The sequence below is a fragment of the Phyllostomus discolor genome, chromosome 12, assembly GCF_004126475.2.
Source record: "Phyllostomus discolor isolate MPI-MPIP mPhyDis1 chromosome 12, mPhyDis1.pri.v3, whole genome shotgun sequence".
Taxonomy (NCBI): Eukaryota; Metazoa; Chordata; class Mammalia; order Chiroptera; family Phyllostomidae; genus Phyllostomus; species Phyllostomus discolor.
In genome coordinates, this window is record NC_040914.2 from 23,257,618 (window position 1) to 23,285,497 (window position 27,880).

Genomic DNA, 27,880 nt, shown 5'->3' on the forward strand with positions numbered 1-27,880 from the left:
TCTCTCTCCCATTGACGTTTCTTTCCCTCTCTTCCTCCTTCCCCTCTCTCTATAAATAAATACAATCTTCTTAAAAATAGAAGAAAAAATATATATATCATATACCTATAGCTAGGTACTACAATTGTGTCTTCACAATTCATAAAATTCTTTCACACACACAGAACAAAGAAAAAATGCTGATCTCTGAATTCAGATATAATCTGCTTTATTACTAAACACGTATTACGATTTCCTCTGTGTATCATCAAGTCTACATTTATGGCAACATTTTCAAAGGCAGCTGTTCCTTCCTAGCAGATGGTTAATCTGTGCCCATTTCTCCTTTTGCTTCCCGTGCTCAGTGGACATAGATGTGGCTGTGCCCGTTGCAGAACAAGTTCTGCCCCTGGGAATCTGACCAGGGAACTTAGTCTTCTAGAAGTTTTTGCCTCAAGTCCTTCCAGTGCCCAGATGTCTCAGGTGTGCTGGGTCTGATATCTGTCACCCAGTGCTACTGAAATCAGCTCTGGGGGAGCAATGCAGGCACCTCAAGGGAAGTAGGTAAAGATGCCATGTCATGGTCCTCACTGCTGACTTGCAGAACCATAACTTAGAGTGGGGCCCTGATCCCCAAGGGATCATCATGCTCATTAAACTTAAATGGTTCCCCTCCAGGTTCCCATTAGCTCACTTGAGGAGTTTTAGGAAATGACATCAACTGTGTGTGCCCCCACAGAGTTGGTCAACTACTTGGGATGGAGCATCTTTGTTAATGAGGTGCTCCAGGTAATGCTCAGGTGAGCCCAGGGATTAGCAGGAGGGCTTCCGAATGCATTTTTAGAGTGGGGAGCAATCTTTGTTTAGAGGAGATAATGGGGTGCTTTGTTGGGGCTGAGGGTTCAGGAGAGTAGCACACATTCTCATTGCTCTAGGAGTTTATGGACATCTGTGGAAGGAGAAAGCACCTGAAAACCAAGAAAAAACTGGCAGTGTGGTCTCCACCTAGAAGTTTATTGTTCCTGACTCTTCTATGACAAAAGACAGGAGAGAGTGGCCTTTTCAGCTTTCCAGGTCCTTCTGCCTGTGAGTGTGGTGGAAGTGGAGGAAGTGACTGTGTGGACGTCTTTGAAGGCACATCCTCAAAATGCAGACATGACTCCTCAGCACATCGTCCCCTGAGAAAACAACCCAGAGCAGGACCAGGACCAGGACAACATGGCTGCTTTTCAGGTAAAAGATACGACTTGAATCAGAGGCTGTGTCTGCTTTCTTTTTAACATCAGTGGGTTTAGAACCTGCAACCTTTTATTCTCTAGTTGTGATGTTTTTTCCTAGTGATAGTTTCACTTAATTATTTTTTTCTTTTCTTGTTGTGATTGTCCAGGTCAGCAGTTTATATAGTTTTTTCCTTTGTCCCAGAGGCTTCTCTACATTCTCTTTATCCAGCCTTCCCAACGTCATGAAGAATTCCCACCTTTAATTAATGACCCTCAACCACAGAACACATCCCTTCTGTGACAGATTAACCTGGGAAGGTATCCGTGTCCCACATCCCTACTGAGATGGTATCAGAGGCCTAGGTATCAATGAAGGGACATGTAAGTTTTATGTTCATGTAGCTACCTCATGAGATCTGAAGAGCAGGGGTAAGAAAATGCAAATTTTACTGGTCAGGCTAGTTCAGAAAGTTCTGACAAAGAAGGTTAGAAGAGACTTGCTCACTAGTTTGGTCAGAAAGACTTACTGTTTAAATGCATTGTAGAGTTACAGAACATATGTGTGAGAAGGCATTAGATTTGCAAAAACTAATGACTTTTGTGATCATATTTAGGTTATGATTTCCTTATTTATGTATTTTTGCCAGTAATGTCACAGCAGTGATGACACATCCTTCCTTTTGCTTCAGTCACCAGATATCCATTGTTCTAGTCCCCCTGATACTCACTTGGCTGAGGTGCTCTCTTCACTATGGAGTTAACAGTTTCTCTTTATCATTAACAAGGGTCTAGCAGGGAATTATTGAAAGATATGAAAAAACTGTCACATTTTATCTGGACATTGTTGTCTTCTATTTCTGTTGTCTTAGTTTCTGTTTGCTTTGGAAAATGAAAGCTCTACTTTTTTTTATTGTACTTACTGACTTTAGAGAGAGAGGAAAGGAAAGAGAGAAATATTGATTTGTTGTTCCATTTATGCATTCATTGGTTGAGTCTTGTATGTATCCTGACTGGAGATCGAACCCAGATTGTTGACGTATCAGGTTGACACACTAACCAACTGAGCTACCTGACCAGGGCTGAAGACCCTACTTTTAATTTCCAAGAGATTACTGGCTGTGGGGAGGCTTTAACCAATCAGGTTAAACATTTTAAGTTCCCATAAATTTTAATAATGTTCTACAGTCATGTTACAGACATACTTTACTTTATTCCTCTTTGTAGTTTCATGAAAATTTACAAGAATCATATTAATGTATATTCAAGTCAGTAAAATTTCTAAGGTATAGCTCACCAAAAATGGTACATCAAAATTTTTAAAGAAATGAAAGACTGGAAAACAATAGCTGTAACTTATTATTCTTTGTTATTATGTGTTCCTTTCCCTATTGTGTTTATAAAACACAGGGTATCATCCACAAAAAGATTGATGAGATTTGCAGAATCAAAAATTCCATTCCCTGTCACTGTTAACATGCTCTTAGTTTCCATATGTATGTCTATGTGAATAAAATGTTAACGTTCTTTGAGCTATTCTTTCTCCTTTCTCCTTTCCTGCTTAGGATGTTTCTGTTATTCTTCTCAGTTACAGAAACTGCCATGAATGCTCATGACATTCTTTGTGCCTGTTGGCCTGTGTTCTTTCTGAAAAATTCTAGAATTGAATTAAAACTGAAGATCTACTGTTTACTGGAAGTTTCACAAAATATTCTTATAACATAAAAATAATCTTTTTCTCAGATCATATATTAAAAATTATATACAAAACTGTTGGAATGATATCTAGCATATAAGATATTATCAAAAAGGATTTTGGTTGCTATGCTTCCTGTTTTATGAGAACTGTAAATTCTATGAAACTCTTTCAACTGCAAGTCATCTATGAATTTCTCTGTTTTCTTTTTCGTGCTATTCAGAAGTATGGCATGTAGACCAGAGACATTGGCATCATTAGTAAAAAGTGAGCTTGTTGAAGAAGCACAGGCCTCATCCCAGAACTCCTGAATCAGAATCTGCATTTTTATAAAACTGCAGTTCTTCCCTTCCCTTCTCTCTCAAAATAAACAAAATCTTAAAAAAAAAAAAAGCCCTGGCTGGTGTAGCTCAGTGGGTTGAGCACGGGCCTGAGAACCAAAGGGTAGCTGGTTTGATTCCCAGTCAGGGTACATGCCTGGGTTGCAGGCTAGGTCCCCAGCAGAGAGGTGTACGAGAGGCAACTACACATTGATGTTTCTCTCCCTCTCTTTCTCCTGCCCTTCCTCTCTCTCTAGAAATAAATAAATAAAATTGAAAAAAAACACTGCAGTTCTTTGTTGTCTGTGTTAAACTTCAACTCCTTACACTTCCAACTTACCATGTCTTCTCCACCTGAAAAATATACACAATTGATTCTGAATGATACAATTATAACTCTTAGAAATCCATGTGTCTCTTTTGATGCCTTCATTTTATTTTATTTTTAAAATTTTTTTAATTTTTAACTTTTCAGAGAGGAGAGGGGTGGGAGAAATAGAGGGAGATAAGCATTGATTGGTTGCTTCTCACATGCCTGTCAACGGGAGACCGAACCTCCAACCCAGGCATGTGCCCTGACCAAGAATTGAACCAGCAACCCTTTGCTTTGCAGAGTGACACCCAACCAACTGAGCCACAGTGGTCAGGATGATGCCTTCATTTTAAAGTTCATTTTCCTGAAAAGTACTATCTCTGCGCTGGATTTGTGGAGACGTGACATCCTCCTTTCTCAGTGTTAGAAGATACATTAGAAAATATTACTGAGTCACAGTGATCTTACTGGATGATTCAGTATACTCTCCTAGGTCAAAACCACTGTTTTCAAGTTGGGTTATATTATGAATTCTGTTGGTGGCCCCTTGGTAAATGTCTTTTCTTTTAGAGATCATTGACCTTCAGGGATGTGGCTGTAGATTTCTCTCTGGAGGAGTGGGAATGCCTGGACCCAGCTCAGAGGAAATTGTACATGGATGTGATGATGGAGAACTACAGGAACCTGGTCTCCCTGGGTGAGGATGACTTCCTTTCAGAGTTCCAACTCCACCCACAGGGTTTGTTTCTTTCATGAGGAGATCGTCTCCTTGTAGCTTTTGCTTTGTACAATAGACTTTTAGATCCCTGGTCTCAAGAAAGAAATGGGGATTTTCTGGTGTAGGAAAAAAAAGCTTGGGGGTAAATTGGGACAACTGTCACTCAACAACAATAAAAAAAAGAAAAAATAAAAAAACATTTAAAAAAAGAAAAAGAAAAGCTTTGTGATATATGTGAAATAGAATCCTATTGTCTGAAGACCTTACATGTTGTCTAGAATAATTAATGTGCTAACAGAAAACAGTATTTTGGAAAATATTCTAGAATATTTTCTAGAATATTCTAATATTATACCATGTCTTCTTACTTGAGCACAAACTAGATTGGAAATGGGAGCATCTCTATCAAAACTCATGTTCTTTTTTCTGATAAACAGGTCTTGTTGTCTCTAAGCCAGTCCTGGTCACCTTTTTGGAGAAAATAAAGGAGCGCTGGGATGTGAAGGGAAAAAAGACATGTGCCCTCTCAGGTAGGTGGGAACGGGGAAGCTGGTGACACAGGTGAGAGGTCCAAAGGCCACGAAGGAAGCTAGACCCTGACGTGTGATTTGAGAAGCTCTGCTTCAGTGGAAAAGATTTTGAGAAGCCCAGGTTTATTTCTGTTGCTGTCATAGAAATAGGGACAGTGCATCTGCAAAATGTCCCTTGCTGCTATATCCTCTCAGGATTCTGCTCTGTTCTAGTGACCTCCATCATCACATTAGCTGTGGGGGCAAAGACCCGCCTTTATCTGTGAGGGCTGCCATGGTCTGGCTCCTCTTCCATTGCTTTGGGGACCTAGGAATATCTGTGCATGATGCTGAGGAATTGTATGTTAAGCTTTTTTTTTTTCTTTTGGTCTCATGTAGAGAGTTTATGAAGGAAGAGGTTGAGACCCTGGAATTTGGTGCAGAAATCCCCGGAAACCTGGAGACAGGTGTCATGTTTTCTGATTTATTATTTCTAATCCTGTGGAGGCTTCACACAAGACCCTACAGAGTTTAGACTCAGTGATTTCATCACAGCACAATGAACATCAGGAAATCTAATGATCTCTTTTACTTCAAAATGCCCTTTTGCCTTTTTGCTTTGTATTATATAACATCAATTTCTGGTCTGTATTCACCATTTCTCCATGTTAGAATAGTGGACTGTGTACATTTACCTCATAAAATTCCTCAATAAGTTACTGCCATAGGTGTCCTTAGAACAGTGCTCAACACGTAGGAAGATCTCTATTGTTACCTGATTTCTTTATCTCTATCATTTTACCATTCTCTCTTGTTTGGACTGTGCCTGATGTGTTTTCACTTTGTAATTAGATCTTTGTTAAATTTCTGCCTTGGCATTCGGAAGTGCTGATACAATATGCTCAAGTGTTCTCCTTTGGTAAGAAGTGAGTTCCAGAATTAGACATTTCATATTTAGGAAAATGTTTTGTCCCTCAATTTAAGTTTAGTTCAGGCAAAAGCAATGATTAGGTTTTTTATTTGTTTTCCTCAGCATGTCTTTTTTTCTTTTTAGCTTGCATTTTTTAACAATTGAATCTTTATTCAGCATGTCTTTTAATGATAGTATACTCAATCTCACATGTTTAGTTTAATCATCAGTTATTCTCTGCATATTTTACAAGTTTGCTATTATTCTTTTATTTAGAAATGAAGGGTTTTTTTTCCCTGTAGGATGGATTGCAGCCTACACATTTTGTGTAAGAATAGCTGAAATAGCAGTGTGCAGATGAGTTTTTGAGTTGTAGGTTTGAAACCTGTATGCTTTTGCGAACCAATGTCACCTCAATAAATTTTTTTATGTTTATTTATTTTTAGAGAGAGGGAAGGGAGGGAGAGAAACATCAACTTGTGACAGAAACATCGATCATTTGGCTCCTGCATGCTCCCAATTACGGACCTGGCTCGCATGTGCCCTGACCAGGAATCATATTGATGAGCTTTCAGTTCGCAGGCTGGCGTTTGATCCACTGAGTCACACCAGCCAGGGCACAGCAATAAATTTTTACAAAAGAATAGCTGAAATATATTAACAGCTGAAAAAACTTCTTGGATTATTTAAATACTTCTTTATAAAATTACTTTTAGAGCTATTTTTGAATGATTTTAATGCATTTTCCGTGAAATTTTTGTGTTGTATAACACATGCCAGTGATGCACAATGCTTGCTGTTCATGGAGTCACATTCACAGTTGGAATTTATAGTTTATAGAAGAATTCTTTTTTAATAGTACTTCTATGTACTGATAGTACTCAGATTTCTGGATTTAAATTTTCCATTCTTGTTTTCCAATTTCATAACAATGTATTTGTTTGTTTTTATAGTAGTTTCCCGAAATTTATTTTGCATTTTTGGTTTTTATTTATATATTACAAAGTAAATGATACTCAGTACACTTAAGACATTATGGGACTTAATTCAAATATGAATCAGCTATATGTCTATTGCCATTGAAATTATGTGCATGTTTTTTTGGTTAGCTTTACCCTACTTTATTAATGACTTATCTTGTGTCTTTCTGTGCTTGGTTAATGGTTAGTGTAGTTACATAGGTATGAAAATAGTCTTAATTTTATATCTGTTTATGAATTTGTATTCTCTTTATGAGAGGGAAAGACTTTTTAAAATTGAAGGTAGTTTTTGAAATGTTGTATAACTCTCTCTTTTAGATGTTGTTTATTTTCAATTTTGTTAAAAACTGTGTGAGAAAAAATCTACCATCTTAACCATCTGTAACTATAGAGCCCAGTGGTATTAAGTATACTGTCTTTGTTGTGCATTCAATCTCTGGAAGCATCCATCTTGCAGAAATGTCACCATATCTATTTTAAACAATCACTTCTTCATTTGTCTTCAAACCAAGGCCCAGGTAACTACTTTCTTTTTCTTTTTACCAGGTGGACTCCATTAGATTACTTACCTAAGTGGAATCCTGTAGTGTCTCTTTCTTCATTTAAAAAAAGTCCTCAAGGTTTCTCTTTGTGATGTCAGGTGATATGATGTGGTTCTATTTCATGACAGAGTTGTATTAAATTGTATGTGTATGTTACAATTTCTTCATCTATTTATCTATCCATAGACATTGGGGTTGCTTCCACCTATTAGAATCTTTTGTGAATAACATAGTGGACACAGCTGTGCATATGTCACTTGCAGATTCTCCCTTGATTTTTTTTCGCTATATACCTAGAAGTCAGATGGCTGCATTATAGGATAATTCTATTTTTAATTTTTTGACAAACACCACCACATTTTTCATACTGTTTATACCAATTTATTTTCATTCAACCACTGTATAGGGTCCAGTTTCTCCACATTTTTGGAAACACTTGATATTTTTGTTTCTTTGAATCTGGTCATTTTTATTGTTGTAAAATGATTTAATATATATGTGTGTACATATATATATATGGTGTGTGTATGTGTTTTAATGGAGGATACAAACATCCCTCAGATGTGCATCAAGAATGATAGGAATGATGCATAGATATTACAACAGATACTTCAGAGAAGGTCCATGAATGACTTTCTTTTTTTTTTTTAATTTTATTTTAATCATTGTTCAAGTACAGTTTTCTACCTTTTACTCCCATTCCAGCCCACCCACCCAACCCTCCCCACTTCCCTCCCATTACCACCCTCCCCCTAGCTTTTGACCATGTGTCCTTTAAATTTGTTCCTGTAAACCCTTCCCATTCTCCCCTGAAATGCCCTCTTCTCTCCCCTCTGGTCATTGTCAGTCTGTCCCCTATTTCAGTGTCTTTGGTTATATTTTGCTTCTTTCTTTGTTTTGTTGCTTAGGTTCCTGTTAAAGGTGAGATCATATGGTATTTGTCTTTCACTGCCTGGCTTGTTTTGCTTACCGTAATGCTTTCCAGCTCCATCCATGCTGTTGCAAAGGGCAGAAGCTCCTTCTTTCTTTGTGCTGCATAGAATTCCATTGTGTAAGTGTACCATAGTTTTTGGATCCATTCATTTACTGATGGGCATCTAGATTGCTTCCAGCACCTAGCTATTGTAAATTGTGCTGCTATGAATATCAGGGTGCAAAGGTTCTTTTGTATTGGTGTTTTAGTGTTCTTAGGATATAGTATCAGCAGTGGAATTGCAGGGTCAAAAGGCAGATCCATTTTTAGTTTTCTGAGGAAGTTCCATACTGCTTTCCATACTGGTTGTACCAGTCTGCAGTCCCACCAACAGTGTACTAGGGACCCTTTTCTCCACAACCTCTGCAACACTTGTTGTTTGTTGCTTTGTTTATGATGCCGATTCTAACTGGTGTGAAGTGGTATCTCATTGTGGTTTTAATTTGCATCTCTCTGATAGCTAGCGATATTGAACATCATTTCATGTGTCTTTGGATCTTCTGTATGTCCTCCTTGGAGAAGTGTCTGTTCAAGTCCTTTGCCCATTTTTTAATTGGGTTACTTGTCTTCTTAGAGTGGAGTCGTGTAAGTTCTTTATATATTTTGGAGATTAAACCCTTGTCTGAGGTATCATTGGCAAATACGTTTTCCCATACAGTTGGTTCTCTTTTTATTTTGAGACTGTTTCCTTTAGCTGTGCAAAAGCTTTTTATTTTGATGAGGTCCCATTTGTTTATTCTTTCCTTTATGTCCCTTGCTCTAGGACACATGTCAGTAAAAAAGTTTCTGCGTGAAATATCTGAGATTTCCCTACCTATGTTCTCTTCTAGGACTTTAATGGTGTAACGCTTTATATGTAAGTCTTTTATCCACCTTGAATTTCTTTTTGTATGAGGTGTAAGTTGGTGCTCGAGTTTCATTTTTTTGCACGTGGCTGTCCAGTTCTCCCAACACCATTTGTTGAAGAGGCTATTTTTATTCCATTTTATGTTGCTGCCTCCTTTGTCAAATATTAATTGACCGTAGAGGCTTGGGTTTATTTCTGGGCTCTCTGTTCTGTTCCATTGGTCCATGTGCCTGTCTTTATGCCAGTACCAGGCACTTTTGATTACAGTGGCCTTGTAGTATAGTTTAGTGTCAGGTATTGTGATCCCTCCTACTTTACTCTTCTTTCTCAAAATTGCAGCAGCTATTCAGGGTCATTTATAATTGCATATAAATTTTTGAAGTGTTTGTTCTATGTCTGTGAAATAAGCCATTGGTACTTGAATAGGTATTGCATTGAATGTGTAAGTTGCTTTGGGTAGTATGGACATTTTGATGATATTAATTCTTCCAATCCATGAACACGGTATATGTTTCCATTTGTTTGTGTCTTCCTTAATTTCTTTCCTGAGTGTTATGTAGTTTTCTGAATACAGTTCTTTTACCTCTTTGGTTAGGTTTATTCCTAGGTATTTTCTTTTTCTTTTTTTTTTTATTTTAATCATTGTTCAAGTACAGTTTTCTCCCCCCTACTCCCATTCCAGCCCACCCACCCAACCCTCCCTATTACCCCCCACCCCTAGTTTTTGTCCATGTGTCCTCCAAATTTGTTCCTGTAAACCCTACCCATTCCCCCCTGAGATTCCCTCTTCTCTCCCCTCTGGTCACTGTCAGACTATCCCCTATTTCAGTGTCTTTGGTTATATTTTGCTAGTTTTTTTTGTTTTGTTTTGTTGTTTAGATTCCTGTTAAAGGTAATATCATGTGGTATTTGTCTTTCACTGCCTGGCTTGTTTCGCTTAGCATAATGCTTTCCAGCTCCATCCATGCTGTTGCAAAGTGTAGGAGCTCCTTCTTTCTTTCTGCTGCATAGAATTCCATTGTGTAAGTGTACCATAGTTTTTGGATCCATTCATTTACTGATGGGCATCTAGGTTGCTTCCAGCACCTAGCTATTGTAAATTCTGCTGCTATGAACATTGGGATGCATAGGATCTTTTGAATTGGTGTTTTAGTATTCTTAGGATAGAGTGCCAGCAGTGGAATTGCAGGGTCAAAAGGCAGATCCATTTTTAGTTTTCTGAGGAAGTTCCAAACTGCCTTCCATAGTGGTTGTACCAGTCTGCAGTCCCACCAACAGTGCACTAGGGACCCCCTTTCTCCACAGCCTCTCCAACACTTGTTTGTTGCTTTGTTTATGATGGCCATTCTGACTGGTGTGAAGTGGTATCTCATTGTGGTTTTAATTTGCATCTCTCTGATAGCTAGCGATATTGAGCATCATTTCATGTGTCTTTGGATTTTCTGTATGTCCTCCTTGGAGAAGTGTCTGTTCAAGTCCTTTGCCCATTTTTTAATTGGGTTACTTGTCTTCTTAGAGTGGAGTCGTGTAAGTTCTTTATATATTTTGGAGATCAAACCCTTGTCTGAGGTATCATTGGCAAATATGTTTTCCCATACAGTTGGTTCTCTTTTTGTTTTGATACTGTTTTCTTTAGCTGTGCAAAAGCTTTTAATTTTGATGAGGTCCCATTTGTTTATTCTTTCCTTTATGTCCCTTGCTCCAGGAGACAAGTCAGTAAAAAAGTTTCTGCGTGAAATATCTGAGATTTCCCTACCTACGTTCTCTTCTAGGACTTTAATGGTGTCACGCTTTATATGTAAGTCTTTTATCCACCTTGAATCTATTTTTGTATATGGTGTAAGTTGGTGCTCGAGTTTCTTTTTTTTTGCACGTGGCTGTCCAGTTCTCCCAACACCATTTGTTGAAGAGGCTATTTTTATTCCATTTTATGTTGCTGCCTCCTTTGTCAAATATTAATTGACCGTAGAGGCTTGGGTTTATTTCTGGGCTCTCTGTTCTGTTCCATTGGTCCATGTGCCTGTCTTTATGCCAGTACCAGGCACTTTTGATACAGTGGCCTTGTAGTATAGTTTAGTGTCAGGTATGGTGATCCCTCCTACTTTACTCTTCTTTCTCAAAATTGCAGCAGCTATTCGGGGTCGTTTATAATTGCATATAAATTGTTGAAGTGTTTGTTCTATGTCTGTGAAATATGCCATTGGTACTTTAATAGGTATTGCATTGAATGTGTAAATTGCTTTTGGTAGTATGGACATTTTGATGATATTAATTCTTCCAATCCATGAACACGGTATATGTTTCCATTTGTTTGTGTCTTCCTTAATTTCTTTCCTGAGTGTTATGTAGTTTTCTGAATACAGTTCTTTTACCTCTTTGGTTAGGTTTCTTCCTAGGTATTTTATTTTTCTTTTTGCTATTTCAAATGGGATTTTTTTCTTGAATTCTGCTTCTTCTGTTTCATTGTTGGTATACAGAAATGCCTTTGATTTCTGGATATTGACTTTGTATCCCACTTTTTTGCCAAATTCATTTATTAGGTCAAGCAGTTTTTTGGTGGAGTCTATAGGATTTTCTATGTACACTATCATGTCATCTGCAAACAGTGACAGTTTTGTTTCCTCCTTTCCGATTTGGATGCCTTTTATTTCTTTTTCCTGTCTGATCACTGTGGCTAAAACTTCCAGTACTATATTGAATAGAAGTGGTGAAAGTGGACAGCCTTGTCTTGTTCCTGATCTTAGTGGAAAAGATTTTAATTTTTGCCCATTGAGTATGATGTTGGCTGTAGGTCTCTCATATATGGCCTTTATTATGTTGAGGAATGCTCCCTCTATTCCCACTTTGCTGAGTGTTTTTATCATGAATGGGTGCTGTACCTTATCAAATGCTTTTTCTGCATCTATTGATATGATCATGTGGTTTTTGTCTTTGCTTTTGTTTATGTGATGTATTACATTTACTGATTTGCAAATATTGTCCCATCCTTGCATCCCTGGAATGAATCCCACTTGGTCATGTTGTATGATCTTTTTAATGTATTTTTAGATGCGGTTTGCCAGTATTTTGTTGAGGATTTTAGCGTCAATGTTCATCAGTGATATTTGCCTGAAGTTTTCTTTCTTTGTTGTGTCTTTATCTGGTTTTGGAATTAGGATGATGTTGGCCTCATAAAAAGAGTTTGGGAGTCTTCCATCCTTTTGGATTTTTTGGAATAGTCTGTGAAGGATAGGGGTTAGTTCTTCCTTAAATGCTTTGTAAAATTCTCCTGTGAAACCATCTGGTCCAGGGCTTTTGTGTGTTGGGAGTTTTTTTTATTACTGCTTCAATTTCTTTTGTTGTTATTGGTCTGTTCAGGCTTTCTGCTTCTTTTTCACTGAATTTTGGAAGATTATATTTTTCTAGAAATTTGTCCATTTCATCTAGGTTTTCAAATTTCTTGGCATACAGTTCTTTTTATATATATATAGATTTTATTTGTTTATTTTTAGAGGGGAAGGGAGGGAGATAGAGAGAGAGAGAAACATCAATGTGCGGTTGCTCGGGGTTATGGCCTGCAACCCAGGCATGTACCCTGGCTGGGAATCGAACCTGGGACACTTTGGTTCCCAGTCCACGCTCAATCCACTGAGCTACACCAGCCAGGGCTGGCATACAGTTCTTCATAGTAATTTCTTACAATCCTTTGTATTTCTGTGGTATCTGTTGTAATCTCTCCTCTTTCATTTCTGATTGTGTTTCTTTGGGTCTTCTCTCTTTTTTTCTTGATGAGCCTGCTTAAAGGCTTGTCAATTTTGTTTATCTTTTCAAAGAGCCAGCTCTTGGATTCATTGATCCTTAGAATTGTGCTTTTTTTTTACTTCCGGCAAGATGGAGGAATAGGTGGACGAACCGTACCTCCTCGCACAACCAAGAACAGAACCACAATAATTTACAACAATGATTTGCAGTCATAATATCAGAACTGTCAGAGGATTTATCTAAATGGAAGTCGAACAGCCTAGAAGTTGAAGTAGACCCGTACATCCAGACTGGTAGGGGACTACGAGCCGAGCGAGCAGGCGTGGGGCTGGCGCGGGTCGCAGGTGGGTGTAGGTCGGGGGAAATTTGGCGCAAAATCGGCGCAACAGCAATCCGGGACGCAGGAGCGAGCGCAGCGGTGTAGCGGTGATCCCTGAGTACGCAAGCGGCAGCTGGGGGAATCATTGGGGCAGCGACTGGGGATCAGGGCAGAGCTCACGGCCCAGAAGCCCAGGGAAGTGTCTGACTCCAGGAGAAGGGAAGGGTCGCCATTGATCCCTCCTGTCCCCGCTCCCGCCCCTGCCCCCACATATAACGTCACAAGCTAGCGACTGGGGCGCCCACCACCGGTGAACACCTAAGGCTCCGCCCCCCACCGTAACAAGAGCGACCAGACCGGAGAAAAAATAAATAAATAAGTAAAATAATAGGAGACACGGGGAAAGACGTAAGATATGTTTCCAGCAGAACAGATCAGACCCCCAGGACTCATCCTTTTGAGTGACCAAGAAATAGCCAATCTATCAGATGCACAGTTCAAAACACTGGTGATCAGGAAGCTCATGGAACTGGTGGATTTTGGATCCAAATTACATGAAAAAATGCAGATTACCATAAAAGGGATGCAGGAAGACACACGGAGAAGAGCCAATTGTGAAAGGAAGGAATCTGAATCTCAAAACAACACAGTGGACCAGAAGGAAGATAGAATCAACCAAGCAGGAGAGCATGATGAAATAAGAATTCAAAAAATCGAAGAAAAGCTTAAGACCATCGAGGACACCTTTAAACGTTCCAACATCCGAATTATAGGGGTACCAGAAGGGGAAGACCAACAAGTGGAAAAGTTATTTGAACAAATAATAAAGGAGAACTTCCCCAAACTGGCAAAGGGAACAGTCTTCCAAGAAATCCAAGGAGCGCAGAGAGCCCCAAAGAAGTTGGACCCAAGAAGAAACACACCAAGGCACATCATAATTACATTAGCCAAGGTAAAAACGAAGGAGAGAATCCTAGAAGCAGCAAGAGGTAAGGGGACAGTCACCTACAAAGGAGTTCCCATCAGACTGTCAGCTGATTTCTCCAAAGAGACCTTACAGGCAAGAAGGGGCTGGAAAGAAATATTCCAAGTCATGAAAGACAAGGACCTACATCCCAGATTGCTCTATCCAGCAAAGCTCTCATTTAGAATGGAAGAGAAGCTAAAGTGCTTTTCAGATAAGGTCAAATTAAAGGAGTTCATCATCACCAAGCCCCTACTTTATGAAATGCTAAAGGGACTTATCTAAGAAAAGAAGATAAAGAAAAGACATGTATAGTAAAAGGACAGCAAACTCACAATTATTAACAACCACACCTAAAGTAAAACCAAAAGAAACTAAGTAAACAATTAGAACAGGAACAGAACCACAGAAATGGAGGGCACATGGAGGGTTAGCAGCAGGGGGGTGGGAGGAGGAGAGAGGGGTAAAAGGTATAGAGAATAAGTAGCATAGAATGTAGGTTGAAAATAGATAGGGGGAGGGCAAGAATAGTACGGGAAATGTAGAAGCTAAAGAACTCATAAGTATTACATATGGACATGGACTAAAGGGGGGGAAGGTGGGTGGGAGAGGGGGGACAGGGGGGGAGGGGAGTGAAGGGGGAAATGGGACAACTGTAATAGCATAATCAATAAAATATATTAAAAAAAAAAGAATTGTGCTTTTAGTCTCTATGTCATTTAATTCTGTTCTGATCTTGGTTATTTCCTTCCTTCTGCTTGCTCTGGGCTGCCTTTGTTGTTGTTCCTTTCCTTGAGTTCTTGTAGACATAGGGTTAGGTTGTTTGTTTGGAATGCTTCTGACTTTTTTAGGTAGGACTGTATCGCTATGAACTTCCCTCTCAGGACTGCCTTGGCTGTGTCCCATAAGTTTTGGGTTGTTGTGAGTTCATTTTCATTTGTTTCCAGAAACCTTTTGATTTCTTCCCTAATATCATTCTTGACCCATTCATTGTTCAATAGCATGCTATTTAATCTCCATGATTTTTAGTGTTTAGGTTTTTTTTCCTTGGGCTTGGTTTCTAGCTTCAGTCCCTTGTGGTCCAAGAAAATGCTTGGTATGATTTCAATTTTTTTTGAAATTGTTGAGGCTTGTTTTGTGTCCTATCATGTGGTCAATCTTTGAAAATGTTCCATGTACATTTGAAAAGAATGTGTATTTAGCTTCTTTGGGGTGGAAGGTTCTTTTTATATCAGTAAAGCCCATTTCATCTAGGGTGTTGTTCAGTGCCACAATATCTTCGTTGATATTTTGTTTGGAAGATCTGTCCATTTTTGATAGTGGGGTATTAAAATCCCCCACAATAATTGTGCTGCTGTCAATATCTTTCTTGAAGTCCTCTAAGATTTTCTTTATGTATTTGGGTGCTCCTATGTTGGGTGCATATATATTTACAATATTTATGTCTTCTTGGTGGATTCTTCCCTTGAGTATTATGAAGTGACCTTCTGGGTCTCTCTTTATGGTCCTTTTTTGGTAGTCTATTTTGTCAGGTATGAATATTGCTACCCCGGCTTTTTTTTTCCTGTCCATTTGCTTAGAAAATTTGTTTCCAGCCCTTCACTTTCAGCCTGTGCAGGTCTTTTATCCTGAGGTGGGTCTCTTGTAGGCAGCATATATGTGGGTCAAGTTTTCTTATCCAATCAGCTATTCTATGTCTTTTGATTGGAGCATTTAATCCATTTATGTTTAAGGTTATTATTGATAGGTACTTATTCATTGCCTTTTATGTACATGTGTTCCTCTCTCACTCTCTCTTTTCCTTTCTTTCTGTAAAGCAGTCCCTTTAGCATCTCTTACAGAGCTGGTTTAGTCGAGGTGTATTCTTTTAGACTTCTTTTGTCTGGGAAGCTTCTTATTTGGCCTTCTATGTTGATTGAGAGCCTTCCTGGATATAGTAGCCTTGGTTGCAGACCTCTGGTTCTCATTACTTGGAGTATTTCTTGCCATTCTCCTCTGGCTTGGAGTGTTTCCATTGAGAAGTCAGCTGTTAGCCTTATTGGGGCTCCCTTGTATGTTACTTCCTGTTTCTCCTTTGCTGCCTTTAAGATTGTCTCTTTGTCTTGAAATTTTGCCATTTTAAGTATGATGTGTCTTGAGGTGGGTCTCTTTGGGTTCCTGTTGATTGGGACTCTCTGTGTTTCCTGGATTTGTCTGACTTTTTCTCTCATCAAATTAGGGAAGTTTTCCATCATTACTTTTTCAAATTGGTTTTCTATCCCTTGCTCTTCTTCTCCTTCTGGTATCCCTATTATACAGATATTATTACATTTCATATTGTCTTGCATTTCTCTTAATCCCTCTTCATTCTTTCTGAGCCTCTTTTCCTTTTCTTGCTCTTTCTGGGTGTTTTCTTCTACTTTGTCCTCTAGCTCGCTAATCCGATCTTCTGCTTCATCGATCCTGCTTTTCGTTCCTTCTACTGTGTTCTTCAGTTCAGAAATTGTATTCTTCATGTCCTCTTGGCCCTTGTTGAGAGTTTCTATTTCCTTTTTTATGCTGATGTAGTTTTCAGTGAGTTCATTGTAGCTTCCCTGTAGTTTCTGGTAGCTCATTGTGAGCTCATTGAGCTTCCTGACGATCATTGCTTTGAACTCTATATCTGATAGTTGAATTGCCTCTATTTCATTCAGCATTCTTTCTGAGGCTTCCTCCTTTCCCTTCGTTTGGGGATTGTTTCTTTGTCTTCCCAATGTTTGTGAGACTCTTCTTGTTAGCCTCAGTTTCTTAAATTGATCTGTTCTGGCTTCCTGGGTTTGTGGTGTGAACTTCTTTAGTAGAATAGCAGTGAGTTTCAGTGGTGCTGTTTCCTTGATCTCCCTAGCTCACTGGTCTTGGGCTGTCATTTAAGTTGGCTTTGTGTTTGCCTTTGGTTTTTGATTGTTGTTGGGCCTTTCTTTGGTGGTTCCTTCCCCCCAGCTCGTTAAATGCAGGTCACTCTGTCCACCACCTCCTGTATTTTGTTGTGCTGGTGAGGGAAGATTTTGTTGAAGCTGGTTCTTCCATATGTATAAGGTTTAAAGAATTCTCTCTTGCTCTTGTTCAGTTGTTTGTATTCTCCCTACTGTTTAGTTGTATTTCCAGATAGGCCCTGGATTGAAGTTTGTGTGGTTACTGCTCCCTCTTTCACCTTCTTCTGTTGTTATCTGTTAGTGGTTCCTTTGTTGTTGCATTTCCTCTTCCAGTGGGTATCCTAGTGTTCACCACCTCCACCTATTCTTGTTGCCACACTCTTCTTAGGGTCCAGTTTTTCAGTTCCGTCACAATCCTTGGTCCCCTATTTTCACAAATGCTGAAGTATGTTGGTTGCTTGTTTCTCTACTCCATAGATCGGTCAGGATTTTCTCCCCTGAGGAGAGGGAAGCCGAATCTGCTCTTTCCTACTTGACACCATCTTAGCCCCCCCGTGAATGACTTTCTTAAAGAGCAGTTTTAGGGCTCCCTAATGTTTGATTTAATACACTAGAGAGTTTAAATCTTAATACTATGAATTGAAAAACATGGTTAATAATTTGCCCTGAAAAAATCTGAAGTATATAAAATTAACTTTGGTTTATATTCAATAGCATGGAAGTTATATTTGCTCTAGGTGTTGTTTCTGGGATAAAGAAATAATCTAAAACACATTTTGAAGTGAAGTTGAGATAAATTTTGTGACATTTAATTTATTCCAAATTGTACAGCATCATTATTAAAATGGTGTTTTTCTTTTCAGTTTGTTATCTTCACCATTGTAAATAATGCTGCAGTGGATGAAGGGTGCATATGTCTTTTTGAATTCATGTCCTCATATTCTTTGAAAAAAATCCCCAGAAATGGAATGGTCCTGTTATGTGGTATTTGCTTGTAAATTTTTGAGGAACTTCCACCTTGTTTTTAAATGACTGCACTGGGCAGGGCGGGGCAGGGGGGTGGTTGGGAAAAAAAATGGCTGCACCAATTTATTTATAATCTCACCAATGGTGTATTAGCGTTCTCATTTCTCCACAACATTAATAATACCTGTTATTTGTTGACTTATTAATGATTGTCACCCTGACAGGTGTGTGGTGATATTTCATTGTGGTATCCACTTGCATTTCTCTGACAATGAATGGTGTTGAACATGTTTTCATGTATCTATTGGTCATCTTCATGTCCTCCTTGGAGAAATGTCTGTTCAGGTCCTCTGCCCATTTTTCAATTGGATTGTTTGGGCTTTTTTGGTGTTAAGTTGTGTGAGTTTCTTTTATATTTTGCCTATTGAGCTTTTAAAGAGGTATTATTGGTGATTATCTTACCCTATTCAGTAGGTCATATTTTTGTTGTTTTGTTGTATTTTTTTCCTGTACAAAAAAATTTACTTTTAGTCTCACTTGTTTATTTTTCTTGTTTGTTTTGCCTAGGGAGACATATCTAAAAAAAATATACTTGTAAGAGCAATGAGAGAGTTTATTGACTGTCTTCCAATGTTTTCATAATTTCAGGTGTTATATTTTAATTTTTAATCATTTTTTTAGTTTATTTTGGTACATGGCATCAGAAAGTGGTCTAGTTTTAAATTTTTTGCATGTATGTATTTAGTTTTTCTTGCAGCATGTTTTGAAAACTCTGTCTTTCCTCATTGTGTATTAACACATTTTTTCTTATAGATTAGTTAATTATATACCTTTGACCATTTTAAAAATTGTGTTACTTCTTTTTTCATTTTTTTGTAAAAGTTCTTTATATATTCTGGATATTAACTACTCATTAGATATATGATTTGCAGAAATTTTCTCCCATTTCCTAGGTTCTTTACTCCACTGAGTATCTGCTTAAATGTGTAGGAGTTTTTATATTTTGTTCAATCCCGTATGACTATATTAGCTTTGTTTACCTTTGCTTTTGGTTTTATAAGTAAAAAATTTAAATGTCATAAAATCTTTTCCATAACTTAGAGTAGATTGAGTCATTAGTTTTATGTTTAAATGTTTTATCCATTTTGATTTAATATTTATCTATGGTGTTAGGTAACGGTTCAACTTCATTCATTCTTTTACATATGGATATCCAATTTTCTCAACACTATTGATTTATGAAAATATCCTTTTCTTATATTGTGGTACAAGAAGGCTTGTTTAAGGTCATTTGACCTTGTCCAGAAGTTGTATGTAGGCTCCATGTCCACCGTGCTTCATTATTTACCTCTATTAATGTCTGTATTACACTTTTTGATAACAGCAGCTTAGAATACAGTTTAAAATCTGAAAGCATAGTGCCTATAATTTTACACTTTCTTTCCATGATTGTTTTGGTTACATGGTGTCCTGTGACATTCCATATTAATTTTAGGATGAGCTTTCCAATTTTTTTTTGCCAGAAGTGTCTTTGGGATTTTGATAGAAATGCTTTGGATGTTAAGTCTACCTTTGGTACTACTGACCTCTTATGCTATTAGCATTCTAATATAAGATCATGGCATGGGTAGTTCATTTATTGAGTTCTTTAATTATACTCAGCAATATTTAATACTTCTTATCATACAAGTTGTGCATCTCCTTCATTAAGTAAACACCCAAGTATTTTATTGTCCTTTATATTATTGTTCATGTAATTACATTCTTAATTTGTTTTTTAATATATTTTATTGATTATGCTATTACAGTTGTCCCATTTCCCCCTTCACTCCCCTCCACCCTGTACCCCCTCTCCCACCCACATTCCCCCCCTTTAGTTCATGTCCATGTGTCATACTTGTGAGTTCTTTAGCTTCTACATTTCCCGTACTATTCTTGCCCCCCATCTATTTTCAACCTACATTCTATGCTACTTATTCTCTATACCTTTTACCCCTCTCTCCTCCTCCCACCCCCCTACTGCTAGCCCTCCATGTGCCCTCCATTTCTGTGGTTCTGTTCCTGTTCTAGTTGTTTACTTAGTTTCTTTTGGTTTTGCTTTAGGTGTGGTTGTTAATAATTGTGAGTTCGCTGTCCTTTTACTATACATGTCTTTTCTTTATCTTCTTTTCTTAGATAAATCCCTTTAGCATTTCATAAAATAAGGGCTTGGTGATGATGAACTCCTTTAATTTGACCTTATCTGAGAAGCACTTTATCTTCCCTTCCATTCTAAATGAGAGCTTTGCTGGATAGAGCAATCTGGGATGTAGGTCCTTGTCTTTCATGACTTGGAATATTTCTTTCCAGCCCCTTCTTGCCTGTAAGGTCTCTTTGGAGAAATCAGCTGACAGTCTGATGGGAACTCCTTTGTAGGTGACTGTCCCCTTATCTCTTGCTGCTTCTAGGATTCTCTCCTTTGTTTTTACCTTGGCTAATGTAATTATGATGTGCCTTGGTGTGTTTCTTCTTGGGTCCAACTTCTTTGGGGCTCTCTGCGCTCCTTGGATTTCTTGGAAGACTGTTCCCTTTGCCAGACTGGGGAAGTTCTCCTTTATTATTTGTTCAAATAACTTTTCCACTTGTTGCTCCTCCCCTTCTGGTACCCCTATAATTCGGATGTTGGAACATTTAAAGGTGTCCTGGATGCTCTTAAGCTTTTCTTCGATTTTTTGAATTCTTATTTCATCATGCTCTCCTGCTTGGTTGATTCTATCTTCCTTCTGGTCCACTGTATTGTTTTGAGACTCAGATTCCTTCCTTTCACTATTGGCTCTCCTCCGCGTATCTTCCTGCATCTCTTTTATGGTAACCTGCATCCTTTTATCTAAATTGCGCCCAAAGTCAATCAGTTCTGTGAGCTTTCTGATCACCAGTGTTTTGAACTGTGCATCTGATAAATTGGCTATTTCTTGGTCGCTCAAAAGGATGAGTCCTGGGGGACTGATCTGTTCTGCTGGAAACATATCTTATGTCTTTCCCTGTCTCTCCTATTATTATTATTATTTTTTTTCTTTTCCAGTCTGATCACTGTTGTTATGGTGGGGGGCGGAGCCTTAGGTATTCACCGGGGCTGGGCACCCCAGTTGCTAGATTGTGACGTTATATGTGGGGGCGGGAGCGGGAGTGGGGATGAGAGGGAACGATGGTGGCAGTTCCGTTCTCCTGGGCTCAGACACTTCCCTGCTTGAGATCCTGGGCTGTAAGCTCCGCCCTGGTCCACAATCGCTGCCCCACTGGTTCCCCCAGCCGCAGCTTGCGGACTCAGGGATCACCGCTGCATTCTTGCGCCCCAGATGGCTGTCGTGCTGATTTTGCGCCAAATATCCCCCAACCTCCATGCGCCGCCAACCCGCGCCAGCCCAGTGCCCTCCTGGCTCGTTGTCCCCTACCAGTCTGGATGTCCGGGTCTACTTCAACTTCTTGGCTGTCCAACTTCGATTCAGATAAATCCTCTGACAGTTCTGAGTGAAATTATGCCTGTAAATCATCATTGTTCTATTCTTGGTTGTGCAAGGAGGTACAGTGCGTCCACCTGTTCCTCCATCTTGCCGGAAGTCCCTTAATTTGTTTTTATATTAATTTTTGTTTACAGTAACAAGGAACACAACTAACTTCATGGTTTTATATCTTTTGAGAAATTTGTTTGATTTTTTTTTTAGAAATTATGAATCTGTGATTTCTAATACATAATTCTGTCACCTATTAACAGATTTTACTTCTTTTCCATTTTTGTTGTTACCATTGGAGATACTTAAAACATTTTAAAGTTATAACATTATGCTTTAAACTGATTGTTCAGTTGCATACAAAAACTCTATTACTTGCCCTGGCTGGTGTAGCTCAGTGGATTGATTATGGAGATGTGTGAACCAAAAGGTCGCTCATTTGATTCCCAGTCAGGGCACATGCCTGGGTTGTGGGCTAGGTCCCCAGTAGTGGGGCACACGAGAAGCAACCACACATTGATGTTCCTCTGCATCTCTTTTTCCTTCCTTTCCCCCTCTCTAAAAATAAATAAAACCTTAAAAAAGAAACTATTACTTGCCATCTCCACCCCTTATGTCACTTATGTTATTGAAATCACATTATATTTTCTATGCTGTGTACTTATAACATAGATTTGAGATTTTGTTGCTTTTATTTTTAAAGTTCTGTAGGAGAAATCAAAATGATTTATGTTTCATGATTATACCACTGTGCATTTTTGTATTGGTGTATATATTTATATGTACAACAAATCTTTATATGTTCATATGTTTTAGTGTTGTTTGGAAATTTTTGATACATCTGGAAGTATTTTCTTACTCAGTTTTCATAGGGAAGATTCAATGGTGAGAGAGTTTTCAGTGTTTTTGAGCTGGAAAACTTTTTCTTTCTCCATTGTTGATGTGTCTTGCTTGATAGTTTTTGTTCTTTTATTGGTTCAGTATTTTATTTCATGCTCTTCTTTTTCATAAGGTTTCTGCTGAGAAAGCCACTGATGATCTTAGAGGAGCTGTGTTTCCCATGTCAAAATTTTTTTTATGCTTTTAGGAAAGTTGTCTGGTATTTATAATGTTTTCCCTATGTCTTTCTGTTGACATTTTTCATTTATCCTATTTAGCATTCAGTGAGCCATTTGAATTTGTATGTCTCTTTCTTTCTACAGATTTCAGAATCTTGACCTATTAATTTTGCATATAAGTTGCATACTCCATTTCACTGCTCTGTCTTTATGGGGTCTACTTAATGTGCAAAGTGGTCAATTTGTTGGTTTCCCATGAGTTCCTTAGGCTCTCTTCACTGTTCCATATTTTTGTTGGCTTCCTTGTATTGAAATTTTTAATGAAGTATACACAAGCTGTTTGATTCTTCAAATTGGTCACATCTTTTGTGATGAGTCTACTGTATTTTAAAATTTTGATACTGTTTTTCAGCTTCCCATTTCTGTTTGGTTTAATTTTACATTTTCTCTCTTTGCACTTTCATTTTGGTCATGCTCGGTTTTTTATTATGTAGTTGTCAGTTTTATCTAATTTCCCATTTTTAATATGGTTGCTTTCAATTCTTTTTTGAGGTAAGATATTTTTATTAATGTAGTATGAATTTCTGTAGATTTATATTGTTTTTCTGATTGGACACTATCTGTTTTTCTTTGTCTTGATATCTTTGTTGAGGTTCAGATTCTAAATAACAAGGCTTTATGAACTTGTGTTCTATGGGAATAAATTGTGGTGGGGATGCATGTTCTTGTTCTTTTGTGCAAGTTCCAAGTTCAAAGTGCTTTCTGTTTCTTCCTCAGATCCCATGGTGACTTTCTGTTCTTGATATCTGTCTTTAGTCTTATAGAGATGTGGTGTTTGAACAATTACTCATTTTTTTTAGTTGCTACTATAATGTGTTCACCGTGTATTGCCATTTTTTAGCACTCTGTGTGGTGCAAAACAGAAACACATTCTTCAAGAACCTACAAAACAGTGAGTCATTGAACACACTGTACTGTTATCTTTTTCTCTCCAGAGAAGAAACTGGGAATTGGGAGTTTTCTTACAATATTGCCAGTGTGTGCCATGGGGGTTGAGCAGTATTGTTAGCAATTATAACCAACTTTTTGTCTCACTTTGATGTGATTTTTTTCATTGTACCTTTTGTGGGCTTGCTTTGAACTGTTCACTTGCTTTTGGAATACTCAGAAATGTAATTTTGTGTATAATTGCTGGTAAGTTCAAAGTACAATCACTTGAATGTCATAACTGTGAAAACTGATTTCCTATCTTTCAGCTATGTCATCTGAAGACAACCAAGCCTTGTTACGAAAGCCAGGAATAGAAGACTTATTCTCTAAAATAATACTGGTAAGATATGGAAGGTGTGGCTTTGATAGTATACACTTAATGCAAGCCTTTGAATTTGAAGAATAGTGTGACAAGAAGAAAGGATGTTAATATGAACAGAACTAACCTGGGACAATTATTCATAATAAAATTATTGTTACCTAAGGAAGTCAAAGATACTACACATTTGGAAAAACTCTCACATTAAGTCAGTTATATTTGCAGATCAATGAATTTCTGTGTGAAGACTGAAAAAAAAATTTCTAAAGATGTATATTCTTGGAAAGGAAAATATGGAAAATCTTGGAACTCATATAATCCATGATGTGAATAACCATTTGTATTGTTTAAAATGTAGGATAGGATTAAACTTTCAGTCAGTCATGCCTAAAATTTAGATTTATAGTGTACATATAAAATTAAAATGTGATGAAATTGGCAATCCCTTTATCAGGAAATCATTGTTTTCCCATCATTAAATGTTTTGTATTCCAATATCTATAATTTTTATAAACATGGAGTGTTTTTTAATACAACCATCATGGTTTAATTGCTATCAAAGAATAGTTATTTGGAAATAAGTGTACATGTTTAATCAAATTATAGCTGTCACTAAAGCCCTTTCTATCTTCAGTGTTACCAGAGTACATATAATGGAGACAGAAGTTATCAGTTCAATGAACATTGGAAACACTTTAACCAAGAGTCCAATCCTAATAAACATCAGAGAACTCAGCTTCCAGAGAACCATTGTGAAGTCTTTGACCAAAAGTCAAGTCACAGTACTCATCAGATTATTTCGACTGTAGTGGAAAAGACAAGCAAACAAAGTAAATATGTCAAATCTTTGAAGCCATCTTCAAATCAAACTGAACAAGACAATATTTATTCTGGGGAGAAAGCTTACAAATGTAATCAGTATGGGAGAGTCTTCAGTCAAATATTCAATCTAAATGGACATAAGAAAAGCCATACTAGTGGTAAACTTTATAAGTGTAAAGAATGTGGTAAAACATTTAATTGGCCTTCAGGTCTTACTATACATCAGATAATTCATACTGGGGAGAAGCCTTACAAATGCAGGGAATGTGGCAAAGACTTTTGCCCATCTTCCAAACTTACTAAATATCAGAGAATTCATACTGGAGCAAAGGCTTACAAATGTTTAGAATGTGGCAAAACCTTTATCTGCTACTCAGAGCTTACTAAACATCAGAGAATACACACAGGAGAGAAACCATACAAATGCAGAGAATGTAGCAACTCCTCTATCCAGTCCATAGATTTTACTGAACATCAGAGAATTCATACTGGAGAGAAGTTTTATAAATACAGAGAATGTGGCAAAACCTTTAGCCAGCATTCAGCACTTACTCAACATAAAAGAATTCATACTGGAGAGAAGCCTTATAAATGCAGAGAACATGGTAAAGGCTTCAGCCAGTCCTCGACCCTTACTGGCCATCAGAGAAACCATAATGGACAAAAGCCTTACAAATGCGGACAATGTGGCAAAGCCTTTAAATGCTCCTCAAAACTTATTCATCATCAGATTATTCATAGTGGAGAGAAACCTTACAGATGTAAGGAGTGTGGAAAAACCTTTTTGTGGTATTCGTACCTTACTAAACATCAAATAACACATTCTCGAGAGAAGCCTTACAAATGTAGAGAATGTGGGAAAGACTTCAAGTGGCATTCATATCTTACTGAACATGAGAGAAGAGTTCATACTGGGGAGAAACGTTACAAATGTAGAGAATGTGGTAGATCCTTTATCTATCACTCAGAACTCACTCACCATCAAAAAATTCATATTGGAGAGAAGCCTTATATATGTAGTGTATGTGCCAAAGCCTTTAATCAGCAGTGGTGTCTTATTCGACATGAGAAAATTCATACTGGAGAGAAACCTTACAAATGTATAGAATGTGGCAAAGCCTTTAGTGCATCCTCAACCCTTTCTGAACATCAGAGAATTCATACTGGAGAGAAGCCTTTTAAGTGTAGAAAGTGTGACAAAGCCTTTAATCAGCGGTGGTGTCTTACCCGACATGAAAGAATTCATACTGGAGAGAAACCTTACAAATGTACAGAATGTGGCAAAGCCTTTAGAGCTTCCTCGACTCTTACAGAACATCACAGAATTCATACTGGAGAGAAGCCTTATAAATGTAGAAAATGTGACAAAGCCTTTACCCAGCGTTCAAAACTTACTGTACATCAGAGAGTTCACACTGGAGAGAAACCTTACAGTTGTAAGGAGTGTGGTAAAACCTTTGCTTGAGAGTGAATCTTTCTAAAAATCAGATAATTCATTCTTGACAGAAGCCTTACAAATATAAAGAATGTGGCAAACCCTTTAATTACCACTGGCCTCTTACACAAACACCAGAGAATTTATACACTGTATGTGCCAGAGCCTTTAATCAGCAGTGGTATCTCACCCAGCAGGAGTGAATTCATACTAGAGAGAAACCTTACAAATGTAGAGAATGTGGCAAAGCCTTTAACCTGTGTTCAAAACTTGTTCAACACTGAAGAATTTGTGCTGGAGAGTAATAATAATAATAATAATAATGTAAATAATTTGGCAAGATATTTAACCTTTGTTCGAGCCTATAGAGCATCAGAAAAATAAGCCTTATAAATATAACACATGCTCCCAAGTCTCTATCCTCAATCATAGTTTTCTCAATATTTGATCATTAATACTGCATAGAAGACTAACAAATAAAAATGATGTGGCCAAAGCTTTACCCAGGATGCAAACCTTACTAAACATTAGAATTCACACTAAAGAAAAACAATACAATTGTGAAGAAGGCGAAAAGACTTTATTCAGCATTCATAGCTTATTCAATGCATGAAAATTCACACTAGAGAGAAACCTTAAAGGTAAAGAATGTGGAACACCTATGGCTGGACCTAGAACCTCACTCAATATCAGGGATTGCACACTGGGGAAGAATTCTATATTCATAATAAAAGATGAAAGACTTGTCCACATTATACATTTCACAAAAGCCCAAACAACTTAGGCCTTAAAGTGACTTTAAAGATGTAAATAATTTGCAAAAGTTTGTAATTGAATAGGAATTTTAAAATATCACTGAATTTACAGAAGGAAGGTCAACAGTTGGTTTTAGGTATTACTATAAATCAGAATACTTACACAGAATAATCCAATTTTTAAAGACTCAGATAAGGACTTTTATTTGCTTCAGAGTATCAAGGGGATGGATGTTTCTATATGTATAATTACAGTGTATTCTATTTTATATTGACAGTATATTAGATATTTTGAGAAGAAATATTTATTATTCCACTGTCATAATAATTAATGTTACTATGTTTTTATTCCTAGTGTATGTGATGAGTTTGAATGTTGCTTTTTTAAAGATCTGTGAACTCTTGTATATTAGGTGAGTTTCACTCATATCTACTTTTACATGGGAGATTGAAGACATAATGCACAATGTATGAAAAAATCTAAATGGAGATGTTGTTTGTGGTTGACTTAAAATGTTGTTGTATGTCACCATGAAGAGCATCTTTTTTGCATCCGTGTAAGGTTATGGAGCATTATGAAATTTAAGTTCTTTTTCCAATAACTCTCTTTAAGGAAAATATGGTGGCAGTTTATTAAAACCTTGATGTATCTTCATAGTAGCCATAGACAGATGAGATGATGTGGTTGAAATAAAAAAGTGATCAGGGATATCTGAAAAAGCATAGACAACTCATTTCTTTTTTTAACTATTCACCCAAGGATAAGTTTATTGATTTTATAGACAGAAGAAAGGAGGGAAGAGAGAGAATATCGATTGACTTCTAAGACCATAAAATTATTGTATTTCCATGTTTGCTAAATAATTAACCTCCATTCTGAAAACCACAAAAGCACAGCTGTCAGATCACTATATAGTAAAATCCAGTCAAAAGACAAAGGGTAGCTGAAGGAATAGAACAAGACCTATAGATATGCTGTCTACAAGAGACCCACCTCAGATCAGAGTGAAAGTAATGATGTGGAAACAGTTCCCCTCTACCTTTGGGCTCTGAAGAACCTACTCTGTAGAAAATTTTGCTCTAGTGAGCAATCTAAATCATGGAAAGTGCACATATAATAGATATAAA

General features: G+C 37.5%; 1 protein-coding gene across 1 annotated transcript; it reads left to right on the forward strand.

Moving 5' to 3' along the window:
* Positions 1-28: 28 nt before the first annotated feature.
* On the forward strand, positions 29-27,880 carry LOC114510643 (zinc finger protein 93-like). The gene is made up of 6 exons (XM_036013231.1): positions 29-779; positions 915-1,212; positions 4,096-4,222; positions 4,681-4,773; positions 23,688-23,761; positions 24,384-27,880. The coding sequence occupies exons 2-6, from the start codon at positions 1,198-1,200 to the stop codon at positions 26,025-26,027; spliced, it is 1,953 nt and encodes a 650-aa protein (XP_035869124.1). The 5' UTR covers positions 29-779; positions 915-1,197; the 3' UTR covers positions 26,028-27,880.